Raw genomic sequence first — 14,318 nt, forward strand, 5'->3', positions numbered from 1 at the left:
GGCGGGACCGGCGTTTCGGCGGCGGGGGCCGGCCCTGTCCCCGGCCGCAGCCCCTCCCCGGGGCGGGCGGGAGCGGAGCGCGGAGCGCGGTGCCCGCAGAGCGGGCGGGATGTGCGGCCGCACCGCCTGCTCGCTGGCCGCCGACAACCTGCGCCGGGCCTGCGCCTACCGCGACCGCCGGGGCCGGCACCGCCAGCCCGACTGGGTGCGGCAGGAGCGCTACCAGCCCTCCTACAACAAGGGCCCGCAGTCCAGCGGCCCCGTGCTGCTCTCCCGCCGCCACCTCCACCAGGTATCCCCTCCCGGGCTCCGCGGGGCCGCATCCCGGCGGGGGGCGGGGGCTGGGTATCTTGCGGCTCAAAGCGGAGCGGAGGGAAGGAGGCCGTGCCTCCCCGGGGGTCAGGGACTCGCCCTGAACGGCCGTGGTTTGTTTCGTTTCGCTTTGCTGTACGTGGCAGGTATTGAATTTTCTAATTGCTGAAATGTCGCTTCTTGTTAATATTTACATGTTCAGAAGGAGGAGGGGAATCGGTACTGTGTTTCCACCACAGTCTTATGTTTTCTGCAAAAATTTGTGTAAGTGCTTAACCTTCATAGAGGTTTTTTGCAAGTGTCTGTAATTATTCTGCTGGTTTGAATTGGCTTTCCTGAGGCACCTTTTTTTTTTTTTTTTTTTGATTTCATAACTCTGTGGCGTGTGTCCAGGTCACATTGGTAGTAGGAGAGAGCAGAGAGAAAAAGAAAATCTCAACTCCCGAGCCGCACAGTAGCTGTACACCTGTGGTGACTGTTGTCCCGCATAATTTAAGCCTCATATGACCTCCCCCGGACAACCTGGGCAGCCTCTACGGCTGTTGGTGCTGCTCGTTTGGTTTCACACACAAAGGGTGCCCGGCCAACTGCTGCTCTTTGGCGTTCAGCGGGGTGAAACGGGGTGTGCTCAGTCGGAACACCCCGAAATGGACCCACTCTGCTCTCCCTCCCCAGCTGCTGGGGCAGCTGCACTTTGCAGCCGTTACTGGCACTGGTGATCAGGTGGGGACCCTCGGTGGGACCACTCAGGAGTGCTGTGGGCAATGCCATCAGCCCCATGCCCTCCTTTCCTGCTTTAGGGGTCCCACATCCCCCTGTGAGTAGGTGGAGCTGGTGGAGCAGAAGAATATGGGGCAGGGAGTGTGGTACAGGTCACAGGCAGACACTTGCTTCGTTGACCATCACTGTTCACGTTGTTGGGATGCTGGTGCTGTGCAGGGTGTCCCTTTTTGCCACTGCTGCCCTGAGGGAGGCTCTGAAAGACTTCACAGAACTGCACACATACACGTCCCTGCATACCCACACCTATAGTAGGTGTATTTGTGTGTCTGTCTGCTGCAGTCCTTTGGGAGCAAACAGCCCAGCAGGCGCTGCCAGCAGTGACAGCTGTGGGCAGAAAGTGAGAGCAAGCTGGGGGAGAATCGAAAGCCACAAACTGTTTCCATTGTCCAAAGGCAGGTAATATGCAAAACACAAGCAGTGAAAGTGCAGCAGGTTAGCAGAAATCACATTATTAAAATGAAATGAGGCTTTTGCCCCTTTGGGCTTTTCGGTGTCACCAGGGGACTTTGACACCAGCCTGACATGGCTGTTTACTCAAGAGCTCTGGAGTTTGTGTCTCCAGCCATTTCCACTAAAGAGAAGCTGTGTTCATTCTTCCAGAGAGTTGGGTGAGCCTCATGGAGACAGTTCTTTATTCCTGCAAAATACTCATGTGCTTTCTGCTGAAGATTAATTCTTACATGAAGGCTGTTAAGAATATGCAAAGGGTTATAATTAGGGGCAATTTCTGCATGGCTTGGGAGGGGCTGTGAGCCCCAGCTTGTCTCTTGGCAGAGATGCTGACCAGATCCCCACTTTTAGCCATTTCCACAGGACTTCCCAAAACACCTTTGTGAAGCTGTGGGGATGCTCATGGTCTCTGTGACGTTGCTCTGACCTGAAGTGTTTCTCTGTTCAAAAGGATGCTGACTCCTCCGAGCGGGTCCTCATGGACATGCGCTGGGGCCTGGTGCCCTCCTGGTTCAAGCAGGACAACCCCTCCAAACTGCAGTTCAACACCTCCAACTGCCGCAGTGATACCATGCTGAGCAAGTCCTCCTACAAGGTGAGCTGCTGCCACCTTTGTGTCCTGCCTGAAGAAATCCTGTAGTCAGCAAAACCAGGGCAGAAACATCTGCTGGGCCAGTACTTGTCACCACTTGCCATTGCACAGGGGGGCAAGTCCCTGTACTGCAAAACTAGGGGTTTCACTAAAACAGAAGAACTGAAAAGGCACATACTGGTAAAGCTCAGCATAGCACTGCTGGTGGCATTTGTGCATCCCAGGGGCAATTTAGGAAAGTCCTGAGAGGGAGTGAGAGGCCTGGGTGGTTGCAGGAGCCCTTCTGCCATTACAGGCTGCCTGGGGCTGCTGTTCACCGCTCACTTGTGCTGTCTCTCCCCAGGGTGCTCTCCTCAAGGGCAAGCGCTGCGTGGTCCTGGCAGATGGCTTCTATGAGTGGCAGCAGCAGAGTGGGGGGAAGCAGCCCTATTTCATTTACTTTCCCCAGACCAAGGATGCCACGGTATGGAGTGCCTTGCTGTGTCTGAGCACTTGCACCCAGCTCTGGGCCCCTGCTCCCTTCAGCTGCCTGGGGAAATGCCCTCTTCCCCCCTACTCTGCCCGTCCCAGCAGGGCCGTGCTCTGTGCTGGCTCGGCACTCTGTCACCCCCTGCGGCTGGCGGTCCCCATCGCAGCGGTCTCCAGGCTGTGAAAGGTGACACAGCGTCCCTGCCGTCACGGTCACTGCTCCCCACGTGCCGGATATTTGCATGGGTGGGCAGTGTGGCTCACAGGGGACTGGGCTGGGAGTTTCACTACCTCTTTCATTTGGCTGAACCAGTGGCTGGGATATTCAGACGGGGAGGAGAGCACTGGCTTGCCTGTGGGAAGATGAGGGTCCTGGTACCTCTCCTGGAGTCACCTCAGATCAGTAGAAAGACTCCTGGAGAGCCTCAGATTAGTTCTGTTCATGACTCAGATCCGAGTCACTGACCTGCCTCAGTCACTGACCTGGAGATCTGTGCTGCTTTGGCTGACCATGGTGACCAGGACAATGGGGCCTCTCTCCTGCAGGACAAGGAGATGGAGGGAGATGAAGAATGGAAAGGATGGAGGTTGCTTACTATGGCTGGGATTTTTGACTGCTGGGAGCCACCAGGGGGAGGAGAAATGCTGTACACTTACACCATCATCACCGTGGATGCCTCCAAGGACGTGAGCTTCATCCATCACAGGCAAGTGAGAGCAGGCAAGGGGGTTGCAGGGTGGAGGGGGATGAAGTAGGAGACCTGCACCTCTAGACACCAGTCTGGCAGCACGCAGGCACGGAGTGCAGCAGCCTCCTCCTGCTCTAGGGGAGAAGTGCTCCATTACTGACATATTTTGGGCCACCAGCTCATGCCCTTTCCATAAATCACCATCTCTGTGCTCTGTGGATGGCAGTTGGAATTGGATCACTTTCTGGAACTGGTCTCCCTGCCTGATCAGGGCCTGGCAGTCAACCCCTCTGCCTCTTCCAGCAAATCAGTTACCTGGATGAAGTGAATGCACACTCTGCCTTGCAGAAGAGCATTCTGCTGCTTCAGTTTTCCCTGTTTCCCGCTAGATGCCAGCTCCTTGCTAGCTTACAAGTCTGGCTTTTGCCACCACACTGACATACTGCTGCTGAGCTTTGGCTCCAACTGTCTTTATCCCTTAGGATGCCAGCCATCCTGGATGGGGACGAGGCCATCAGGAAATGGCTGGACTTTGCTGAAGTGTCAACCCAAGAAGCTGTTAAGCTCCTCCAGCCCACGGAGAACATTGTTTTCCACCCAGTGTCCACCTTTGTCAACAACATCCGCAACAACACACCCGAGTGTGTTGCACCCATTGAGCTGGGAGCCAAGAAGGTGGGTGCTGCTGGGGCTTGGCAGGGGGCAGCTCAGCCACGAGGATGTCTCTGAGCTGGGTCAGAGCTGCCAGGCTGCAGGAGGAGTGGCAGTAGGCAATGTCTGCAAAGCATGCCCGTGCTTGATGCTGGAGTGCTGAGCCCTGGACAGATTCCCTTCGCTCTGCTTCCAGAAATAAAACTGGCAGCCTATGCCAGGATTTTGCTGCCAAATGAGGCAAATTCCATGTGAAATGGGTCTTGGAACAATCCTGTTCACAGCAGTCTGGGGAACCTCCCACAGATGTGCCTGGTTGCAGGCAGGGCTATTGCTCCAGCCTCCACATCCTACTCTGGACCAGCTCTTGCAGCTGGCTGGCTGCCCTGCTCCCTCTGTGCCTCTGACTTCTCTCACACTGTCTTTTGTCTATGCAGGAGGTGAAAGCCACCCCAAGCAACAAAGGGATGCTGGGCTGGTTAAAAAAATCCCAAGAGAGCTCCCCCCAGAAGAAAGAAAATGATTTGCCCAAGTGGACAAGTCAGTTCATCCACAGCCCTTCGCCCAAGAAAACCAGCGCAGATGTCCTGCAGCAGTGGCTGGGGAAGCAGGGACAGCCAGCTGCAAAGAAGCACAAGGCTTAGGCACCAGCTGAGATGGCTGGCCATCTCTTTTACCCCTGATTTTCCTAAGCAGAGTGAGAAATGGTATTTTTGGAAGGCTTTGCAGACTGGTGTTGAAATCATCCAAGCCTCTCAGGTGTTGATCTGCTGCTCTAGGTGTTGTCCGTCTTGTTTGTGTTTTGTTAAAGGTTGATGTCTGTAAAGATTATAGCTTTGTCTTGTGCTGATGGGAGTGAATATAACCTGTTGTGGCCTCCCTCCCTGCCAGTCCTGCAGGGAGACAAGCGAAGATAAAGCCCTGAGAACCCTGAGAAGCATCTCAGCCTGCTGGGAGAATAGCTTCTGCCTCCTGACAATGTTCATAGTTCATGTCTCTTTCTGTTTGGTTTTCTCCTCCCTTTTTTTGGTGTTAAACTTATACCTCTTTTCCACTTAAGTCCACACTGATTCTGTAAAAATTCGTCTTCAATGCTCTTGCCCTCAAAAGATGGCTGCAGTGCTGAGGAACAAGCAGTGAATATTATGAGGAAGCCCTAGGCTGGGAAGATCTGCACCAGCACTGCTATGTGCATTCATGGCTCCTAAACAGGGAGATGTTCAAGTGGCACAGGGAGGAACTGGACTTGGCTGCTGTGGAACAGTGTGTCTGTCACGTTGCTTGTGCAATCATTTTGTTAATGGGATTTGAAGACTTAGAGAGGATTTCCTTGATCTGGGGAGGGATGCACTCTGCCTTATTTGAAAAGGCCAGTCATTAAAGACCAGATAACCTAAGTGCCATTACAGAACAGCATAGGGCCGTTGTTTTTGAGGTCAGGGATTTTGTAAACAGAGCCAGATGTTACAGACCAAAAGCCTTACACACACTGAAATCCTTGCTAGAAATCAGTACTTCCTTTGTGTTGGAAACAATAAAATGGGCTTCACTGGCTGGCTGTGCCGTGCTCTTGTCCATGTCTGTGTCTGTGCCCTCTTGCCCACTGCAGCCCCAGAGCTCCTGCTTTGCAGGCAGAGCTTGTACCTCCTCTGTGTGCTGAGGAGCCAACCACCTACCCACTGCTGAGCTCTCAGGGTCTGAGCTCTGCAAGGCCATGTTGGGGGATCAAGTCCATTTGCCAGTGGTAAATATTCCCTGGGGGTTGGTTCTGGGGCTCCTCTAGAGTCATCTGTCCCTGGGGAGCTGCAAGGGTGGCTGTAGCTGAGCTTGTCCCTGGGGAGGGACAGCAGAGCCAGGGCAGGAGCCACAGGATGGACACCTGGGGAGACCCAAGTGCTCTTGGAATGAAATCTGCCTCTGAATCCCTTGCGTGTTCCAGAAGCAGCTGAGCGCTGGTTTCATGACTTAGGGGAAGCTGGGGTGGGATTAGGATTTCTATCCAGAGAGCCTGTTGCTAGCTGGCTCCTCATTGCTGTCACCATGACTTGAGGCAAGAGAGTCACTGTATTAGCAGCTCCTGGCAGAATAGACCTTCAGCTGCTGGCACTCACCTTGATGCCTGTCCTTGCAGGAGCCTCAACAGGAGGTTTCTCTCCCTGCCTGCCCCTCGCTGTTCCAGGATGAGCTGCTCAGCTGCCCCAGCCTAGTCAGTGCTAACTGCAGATGAAGCTTTTCTAAAGGTCACCAGCTCATCTGGAATTCATTTCAGGTCTCCAGTTGCTGTGGAGGGAGTGAAGATGCTGAGCACGAGTGGAGGGATGCTCAACTTTCCCAGCTCTGGAGAACACAATCCTTCCCTTGGGGATGCAGGGGTGATGCAAAGGCACAGGGTACAGGTTATCTCCCTCCAGACTGTGAGCACCAGCAGCATCGCCCAAAAAAAGCCCAAAATCCCCTACACTGAGTGTTTAATGAGGATGTGTTATTGCTGAGCTACATCACCCTTAAACTGGAGTCTGGCTGCTTGCCCAAGGCTATTTGAGGCAGTTCCTCTAACCTGGTGCAGAGATGACCACAATCGACCCGGCCTGTCCACAGAAACAGGTTTGGGAGAAACTTTCCCCTTTGATACGTGAGGAGACAAGGGAGGGTGGTACTCGCTGGGGGTTGCCCTCGCTATCGGGGTTCTTTCCCCATAGCATCGCCCTCGTCCGCAGACTCTGGTATCCTCTCGGGAGAGATATCCCGCTGGCCGAGGAAGGGCCCGTGGGTTTGGGCAAGGCAAACGGGCACGGCTGCCGAGACACCTACGGGCGCTCGGGCCACCACCCCTCCCTCCAACCTGGGCCCCGACGCCGCCAGAAGCAGCTGGCGGGTGCAGGAGCCCCGGCGGGCTCCGGGGCCGGCCGAGCGGAGGCAGAGCCGCCTCGCCGCCCGCCCTGGGCGCCGGCCCGCGGCGGAGCCGGGCGCTGGGAGCCCTATGCAAATCAGGGATCGGCACGATAACCAATCAGCGCCGTGGCGGCAGCGGCGGTGGCCAATGGGAGGCGGCGTGCGGCGGGCGGGCAGTGATATCCGCGGTGCGGCGGTGGCGGGCCGGGCAGTGCGGCGGCGGGCGGCGCGCAGCGCGGAGCGGCGGGAGCGCTTGCGGTAAGGGCGGCGCGGCGCGGCGCGGCGCGGGCGGGGACGGCGCGGGCCCCGCGCGGTGTAACGGCGTTTGTCTCCCCGCAGGCGCCGGAACCCTCTGTGCGCGGCGCTGCTTGAGAGGCGGGGGCGAGGGGCCGCTGCCTGCCGGCCATGTCGGGCCGGGGGAAGTCCGGCGGAAAGGCGCGGGCCAAGGCCAAGTCGCGCTCGTCGCGGGCCGGGCTGCAGTTCCCCGTGGGGCGGGTGCACCGGCTGCTGCGGAAGGGTAACTACGCGGAGCGGGTGGGCGCCGGGGCGCCGGTGTACCTGGCGGCCGTGCTGGAGTACCTGTCGGCCGAGATCCTGGAGCTGGCGGGCAACGCGGCCCGCGACAACAAGAAGACGCGCATCATCCCGCGGCACCTGCAGCTCGCCATCCGCAACGACGAGGAGCTCAACAAGCTGCTGGGCGGCGTGACCATCGCCCAGGGCGGCGTCCTGCCCAACATCCAGGCCGTGCTGCTGCCCAAGAAGACGCAGAGCTCCAAGAAGTGAGCGCTGCCCCCCGTCCCCCCGCCCCCAGCTCCCTTCTCACCACTGCCTCACCTCTCCTCCCGCTGGGGCTGCGGTTCCCCGTCCTGCCCCTCAGCCCTGGCCGGGTGGTGAGCCCTGGCAGCACCCACCAGCCCTTCACTGCCCCTCTGGCCTGGGCCGTGGCAGGGTGCTGCGTGAGCATGGGTGAGGTCAGGCCCTGCTTGTGCCCCCACTCTGCCTCTCTTCCCTCTGGAAGAAGTGGTTTTGGAGGAGGCAGCTGGATCGCAGTTGCTGGCAGTGGTGACATCTGGAGCCGTGCGGTTAGGTCACGGTGCAGGGCTGCTGGTAGCTGCTGAGGATTGATTGTTGTAGCTGGCCAAGGGATGGACGTGGGCACCCCCGGCTGCCTCTCCCCTCCGCCAGCCCCGGGACTGTGCAGGGCCCCCCCGGCTGGCCCTGCTCGCCCCGGTGTGTGCTCGCTGCTGCCGTGCCCCCGCCTCCATCCTCAGCAATGCCATCCTGGCCGCACTGCAGCTGCGAGGGCAGGGGGCTGGAAAACGTGAAGAGGAGAAAAAGTTTCTCCATTGGCAAGGAGTGGCTGTTAGTCTTAGTTTTGTTCATGGTAAAACTAGTGCATTGCCTACTGTAAAGAAGCTTTAGTCCTATTTATTTTAAGGTCTCTATTTTTGGGTACATCCCTGTAAAGTCACCTCCCCGCAGCTCCCTGGCTCGGTGGGTGCTCGGGTACTCGGTGTTCCCACCAGCCGTGGGTCCCGGTGGCAGGGTGGGGCGGAGGCTGCGGTGACAAATCCCCTCGGAGAGCGTCGCAAGGTCAGGCGCCCGCCGGGAGCGGGAGCTGCCATCTTCTGCCATGGCTCCCCTCCTCTCCCAGCTGCAGAAGCCCTTCGTCTCGCTGAGAGCTGCCCTGTACCCTGGTTGCACTTCTGGAAATTACATACTCTGTCTCTTTTTTTGTTGTTGTTTGTTTGTTCAGCACTATTTCTGGCTCTGAGAAATAAAAGTGACGATGATATCTGTTAACTGTAACCCTTTATGGATTAATATTTCTTTTGAAAACCACTAGAGTTTGTATTAAAGCCCACTCCTGGCTAGTGCCATGTTTATTTCCTGGCTGTGTGGCTAATGTTGAGCATGGGGGCAGGATAGCTGTCCCGTGACCCCGTGAATAGGTGATGCAGAGACAGCTTTCCTGCTGCCCAGCTGCTTCTGTGAGGCTGATACTTGTGTGCATGCAGCAGTGTCGAGGCAGTCCCACCTAGACCTTCATCACACGGTTTTTTAAGTAAAAAAAAAAAGTATCTTCTATTTATGTGCTGTAAGTAGCATGTGTTCAACCTATTGAATCAGCTGTTTAATCTTGTGGATGAAGTATCTTACCCTGGATCTGAGTTTAATGTTACCTAGAGTAGAACCTGGATGCTTGTCAGCTGGCTAATGCAGGGGTTTTCCATTCGGGTGTGTGGGAGCGGTGTGTGCATTGGTGTGGTGCTGGTGGGGGTCTGGAGGTGTCCCACCGTCCCACTGGGGTGGGGACAGCAGGGCACAGCCCCCCCGGGAGCTCTCTGCCTCCTGCAGGGCTGTTGCCATCAGCGAGGTGGGGATGAGCAGTTTCCTTCCTGCTGCCCAGTATCATCCTTAGTGTCTGTATCTTAGTGTCTTGTTCTCTCCCTCTTGTTTTCTCCAGGACCAGCATTCTGTAAACCTGAGAGTGCTTTGTATTTCTTAGAAAAATGCAGAACTTGTGATTCTGAAAAGAATGGTGCAAACCTGATATCTGATTAAACTGGTTCCCTGTTGAATGCTCTTAAATGTGCCGTGTCTTGTCACCTCACCAAACCCACGGAATCTGGCAGGCTCTGATGTCTGGGCTCTGTGCTCTCTCTCCAAGGGGAAGGACTAGTAAAACACCAGACAGGTCCACTGCCAGACTGTGGGTTTGCCCTTCACTCAGACGGGGAGCCTTTTCCTACCCTGGGAGAAGATAATGCTGTTGTGTGGCTCTTCTCCCTGCTGTGGGGATGCCACACTGCCTGCCTGTTCTGTCACAAGTGCCAGGAAGCTTCAGCTGCTCCTGGCTGGGTGCAGTGGAGGAGGAGTGAGGCTGGACCCAGGACCTTCCCCCAGTGCTGAAGGTGCCCCATGGCTGCTCCAGGAGCCTTTGGGTGACCTTGCAGAGATGAGAAAATTCCCTTCAGAGATCCTGAAGTGAAGGAAGGAACCTGGAACTGCAAGGCAGTTTGTTACTCTCACACCCTCTCATTTGTTGGACATTCCCAGATGGCTGTTCTGGAGGATGCTCTGCAAACCAGTGTTGCACCTGTTTGGGTTCTAGGGAGGAATAAGGGCTGTGGAAGCTTGGATGACTCCCAGTGGTGTTCGGGTTGGTCTGTGCAGGGCTGTAGGAGGTGTGGGTGCTGGCCAGGTCCCTGTAGGGCAGTGTCCCCTGCTGCCCAGGGCTTGCAGCCTCCCTGGGTGTGGTGTGGTTCTGCTGTGACTGGGTGCTGGTGGCACACAGTGCCCTCCACACTGAGCTCCAGCTGGGCTCTGAGCTGCCTCTGCTGGCATGTGACAGACCAGCTGGGAAAGCTGGGATGGTGCAAGGCAGACCGAAGGAAATCCTGTCTGTCACAGCAAGCATTGCTGAAGTGCTTGGCCTTTATCACCTCATAAGCTTCACAGCTGAACACTGTTGTGACCAGGAGCTTTGGAAGTCTTGGTCTTTACTATAAAGCTAGAATAAATGTGGTCACTGTCAAGCCTGCAGCTTCAGGGACAGGTCTTGTCCTTTCTGGAGGGCTGTTACTGGCCCACAGCCCATGTGAAGGACTTGGCTGAGCAGAGCCTTCCCCAGAGGTCAGGTGAGCCTGGAAGGGTCTCTTGGTCTGTGCTTCCCTTACGGAGAGGCCTGGGAGGCTGCAGGGTTGTTCCCTTGTCTCTTGGGTACCTGAGGATGGGATGAGCACAGACTGGGAGCTGAAAGCTGCCTGCTGTGGGAGGCTGCTGTGCATCACCACGTGCAGCACAGTCTCTGCCAGCTGTGTCCCTCAGCTCTGGCACTTGGATGAGATGAGTCACTGGCTCTTCAAAGTCCCCAGGGCTTGGGTTTCTCTCCAGAGCCTGGTCCTCAAGGTTGGCAGCACCCAGGGGAGCTCACTCAGGGATGCCCCAGCATCATGGCTCTGGCAGGCTCAGCCTGTGAGGTAAGGCAGCTCCAGCTGGATTGGCAGAGTGTCACCCTGCTGCCTTCCCTGTGCTGGGCAGCTAGAGGGTCACTGCCTTGTTTCTGCCTTTATCTGCCCACAGGAATGTGCCTGCAGGTCTGCCTGGTTACAGTTTGCCATGCAAGAGAGCCGAGGAGAGCTGAGCCCTGAGATGGGCTTGGTTTAACCTCCCCTCCTGGGGAGCAGGGTGGCCCCTGTGTCCCAGCCCTTCGTGAGGGCATCCCCTCTGATCCTCCCAAACCTGCAGCTACTGACTCAGGACACAGTGTGGGGCAGTGCCAGAATGCAGCACATCTGTCCCAGGCTTGCTGTGGGCCAGCAGGATGGGGACTGCTGCTTCTAAATACAGACCTGGAGGGAGGCTGCAGCCTCTGTAGCAGACCAGGGCTGGTCTCTTCCAGGAGCATGGCTGCCTTCTCTTCTGGATGTAGCAAAAGGACATTTCTTCAGGGAGTAAAACTTGCTTCCCTTCTCCCTGCTTGTTCTCCAGGGAACAAAGGGATAAAGCAGGTCTGACTGGGGCCCTGAGGAAGGGGCTGTGCCTTTCCCAGAGTGCTGAAAGGACTGGTGTGACAGTCCCTAGGCCCCACTGGCTGCTGTCCCTGTCACCTGCTCCGGGGGATGCTGGATGGGCCTGATCCATGCTGTGTTCTCTAGGCACCGGGAACATGTCGATGCTCCAGCACAGGGCTCGCCAGGGCTGGAGCAGCCCTCGGGCAGTGCTGCTGCTGAAACTCTCCCTGGCTGGTGTCAGCAGCGGGGCAGGGCCGTGCTGTGGGGCTGGAGCTGCGGCGATGGCAGCGCTGCCGGGGCTCACCACAGCCGGCCTGGGGGTCCCTGCAGCCCCTCCGTGCCCCGCTCTCCCCCTCCGTGCTCGGGGCTGGGCTGCCCCTTTTTGTCCCCCCTCTGCGGCAGTCCCGGGGCACAGAGGGCGATGAGCTCGTCCCTCGGTGCCTCCCGCAGCCGGCAGAACAAGATGGCCCAGATCCCGCCGGGATTTACGCAACCGCGCCGGGTGCGCTATAAATAGCGCCGGGGGGACTCCGGCTGTGCCCCGCTGCCGCTCCGGCTGCGGGACCGGGGAGCGCTCCCGGCCGGAGAGGGGCGAGGGCTGTGCCCCGGGAGCTGCCCTGTCCAACCTGCGGGGGATCGATGCCGGCTGTGGCGGTGCGTGTGCTGCGGGTGTCCGCGGGGGCTACCCCCGCCCCGCTGCTCCGGGAGCGCAGCTGCGCAACGATCGCGCTCCTCCCCTGCCTCCATGGCGGGGGACCTTCCTCTCTTTGCTCCTGCCCTCCACTCGGAGCAAGGGTGCGGGCTCTGCGCATCGGCACCCGGACGGACCCCGAAGAGCAGGAAAGGCCCCCCCTGGGAGCAGCCCCCTTCCTGCCCGGTCCCCGACGCCTGCAGGGAGCACACGGGAGAGTCGTTTTGTACCAATTTATTTGAAACGACGATAAATGAAAAGGAAAAAAAAAAAAAAAAGAAAAGAAACCAAAAAACGACCCCACTAACCCAAACCCTCCCCACCCACCCACCCCCAGACCCATACAAAAACATTGAAGGCCATTGCAGGTGCGGCCGGCGGCCGCCAGGGGGCGCCACTCCCGCGCGCCGGGCCGTTGCCATGGCGGCGGGGCCGCGGGCCGCCAGGGGGCGCCCTGACCCTTCGGTGCGGCCGCGAGCAGGCGGCGCGCGGCGGGAGGGGGCGGGGCCAGGCGGGGCGCGCGCGGGCGGCGGGAGCGGGACCGGCCCACGTGGCGCGGGGGGGCCCCGTGCAAAATGGCTGCTATGGAAACCGGGCGGGAAAAAACCCCGGGAAGAACCGGGGGGACGGGGAGGGGGTGAGGGCCGGGAACCGTCTACAGGAGGGGAGGGGCACGGCCGAAAACAAAAGGGCGCGATCGGGGAAAAGCCGCGGAATGGGATGGGGGGAGAAGGGGTGGACAAAATAAGGCGGCAGAGAAGGGGAAGGGAGGGGGGCTGGGGCGGCCGCAGCCCCGCTCACCGCGCACGGCGGTGGCTGCGGAGGCGAGTCAGCAACACAAAGACAAAGCGGGTCCCCTGGGGTCTGTCCTCAGAGCAGTCTGTGCCGCGGGGCTCTCAGCCCGGAGGGCGGCGGGAGGCTCCCTGCGCCTCGGTCTCATGCCTTCCGGCTCTTGAGCGCCTTGGGCTTTGCCGACTTCTTCACCTTCTTGCCCCCGGGGGACGCGGCTCCCTTCTTGGTGGCCTTCTTGGCTTTGCCCTTGTCCTTCTTCGCCGCCGCGCCGCCGGCTCCCTTCTTGTGCGATTTCTTCTCGGGCTTCTTGCTCTTGGCCGCCGGCTTCTCCGCCCTCCGGGTCGAGGAGACCGTCGCCTTCTTGAGGGACTTGTGGGCGCTGTTGCCCGCGCCCCCCTCCCCGCCGCCTTCCAGTTTCTTCCTGTTGAGCTTGAAGGAGCCGTTGGCGCCGGTGCCCTTGACCTGGAGCAGCGTGTCGTTCTGTACCAGTGCCTTGATTGAGTACTTCAGGTAAGTCCTGCCGTTCTGCTGGTCGAACCAAGCCACTTTCTTGGCCTCGTTATAGATCTTGGCCAGCGAGGAGCCATTGCGCTCGCCCAGCTTGCGGATCGTCTCCACCACTAGCTGGCTGTATTTGCCCGGCTGGTTCTTCTTCTTGTTGTTCTTCCTTTTCTTCGATGGCGACAACGAGGCGCCGCCGCCTCCTTTCGCCTTCTTAGCAGCCGCTTTCTTCTCCGGGGAGAGCGGCGCCTCCTCTGCCTCGGCCATGGGCAGATCGGTTTCTTCTAGGTCTACCGACATGGTGCGGGGAGTGGCGGGCCGCGGGCCGGCGCGGGGGCAGCGGCGGCGTGGCGGGGCCCGGCGAGCGCAGCGCGCTGTGCCGGCTCCACTCGGTGCGCGTTCTGCCAGGGCGGGCGCCGCCGCCGCCTCTTATATGGGCGCGGGGCGGACCACGTTGAGAACAACAACAGCCTGGTCCGCCGCCAGCCCCAGTTTGTGCTTCTTGGGGCTCGCTCGCGGGGCCCCCGCGCCGCCGCCCGGCCCCCCCGCGCCGCCGCGCCCCGCGCCCCCCCGGCCCGGGCCCGCCGCCGCCCCCGCTGCCCCCGCCGAGCGCCGCCCGACCACCCCCGCCCAGATTTTGGGGGCGCGGCCGGCGCGGCGGCGGCGGCGAGGAGGGGGGCGCCCAGTACGGCGGCGACTGGGGCCTCACCTCGGCCCCCCCGCCCACCGCCGGCGCCGTCGCCCGCCGCCCAAGAGGGGCCTCCGCGGGCGGGGCGAGGCGGCGGGGGCCGGGGGGCGGTGGCGGCGGCACTGGCCCTGGGTTCTCCGGAGGGAACTAACACAGGCGACGCCCTCCCGCGGCCGCCGGCAGCAGCAGCGCGGAGATGCCCCTCCGTGGCCGGGGGTCCCGCCCTGGCGACTGGGGCCATCCCCCCACCGACCCTCACCCTCCTGGTCAACGGGGGGGCGGCTCCCGG

The 14,318-nt window shown here is 59.6% G+C and overlaps 3 protein-coding genes across 3 annotated transcripts; 2 read left to right on the plus strand and 1 right to left on the minus strand.

Moving 5' to 3' along the window:
* Positions 1-22: 22 nt before the first annotated feature.
* On the plus strand, positions 23-5,499 carry HMCES (5-hydroxymethylcytosine binding, ES cell specific). Its single transcript, XM_036390904.2, has 6 exons — positions 23-292; positions 1,997-2,140; positions 2,481-2,600; positions 3,152-3,312; positions 3,777-3,969; positions 4,383-5,499. The coding sequence occupies exons 1-6, from the start codon at positions 110-112 to the stop codon at positions 4,587-4,589; spliced, it is 1,008 nt and encodes a 335-aa protein (XP_036246797.1). The 5' UTR covers positions 23-109; the 3' UTR covers positions 4,590-5,499.
* Positions 5,500-7,035: 1,536 nt separating this feature from the next.
* Positions 7,036-9,432, plus strand: LOC118691596 (histone H2A type 2-B). The gene is made up of 2 exons (XM_036390877.2): positions 7,036-7,095; positions 7,177-9,432. The coding sequence occupies exon 2, from the start codon at positions 7,243-7,245 to the stop codon at positions 7,621-7,623; it is 381 nt and encodes a 126-aa protein (XP_036246770.1). The 5' UTR covers positions 7,036-7,095; positions 7,177-7,242; the 3' UTR covers positions 7,624-9,432.
* A 2,952-nt stretch (positions 9,433-12,384) lies between these two features.
* Positions 12,385-13,777, minus strand: LOC118691595 (histone H1.10). The gene has a single exon (XM_036390876.2). The coding sequence runs from the start codon at positions 13,639-13,641 to the stop codon at positions 12,985-12,987; it is 657 nt and encodes a 218-aa protein (XP_036246769.1). The 5' UTR covers positions 13,642-13,777; the 3' UTR covers positions 12,385-12,984.
* Positions 13,778-14,318: the final 541 nt, after the last annotated feature.

Source organism: Molothrus ater, chromosome 11 (assembly GCF_012460135.2).
Source record: "Molothrus ater isolate BHLD 08-10-18 breed brown headed cowbird chromosome 11, BPBGC_Mater_1.1, whole genome shotgun sequence".
NCBI classification, from domain to species: Eukaryota; Metazoa; Chordata; class Aves; order Passeriformes; family Icteridae; genus Molothrus; species Molothrus ater.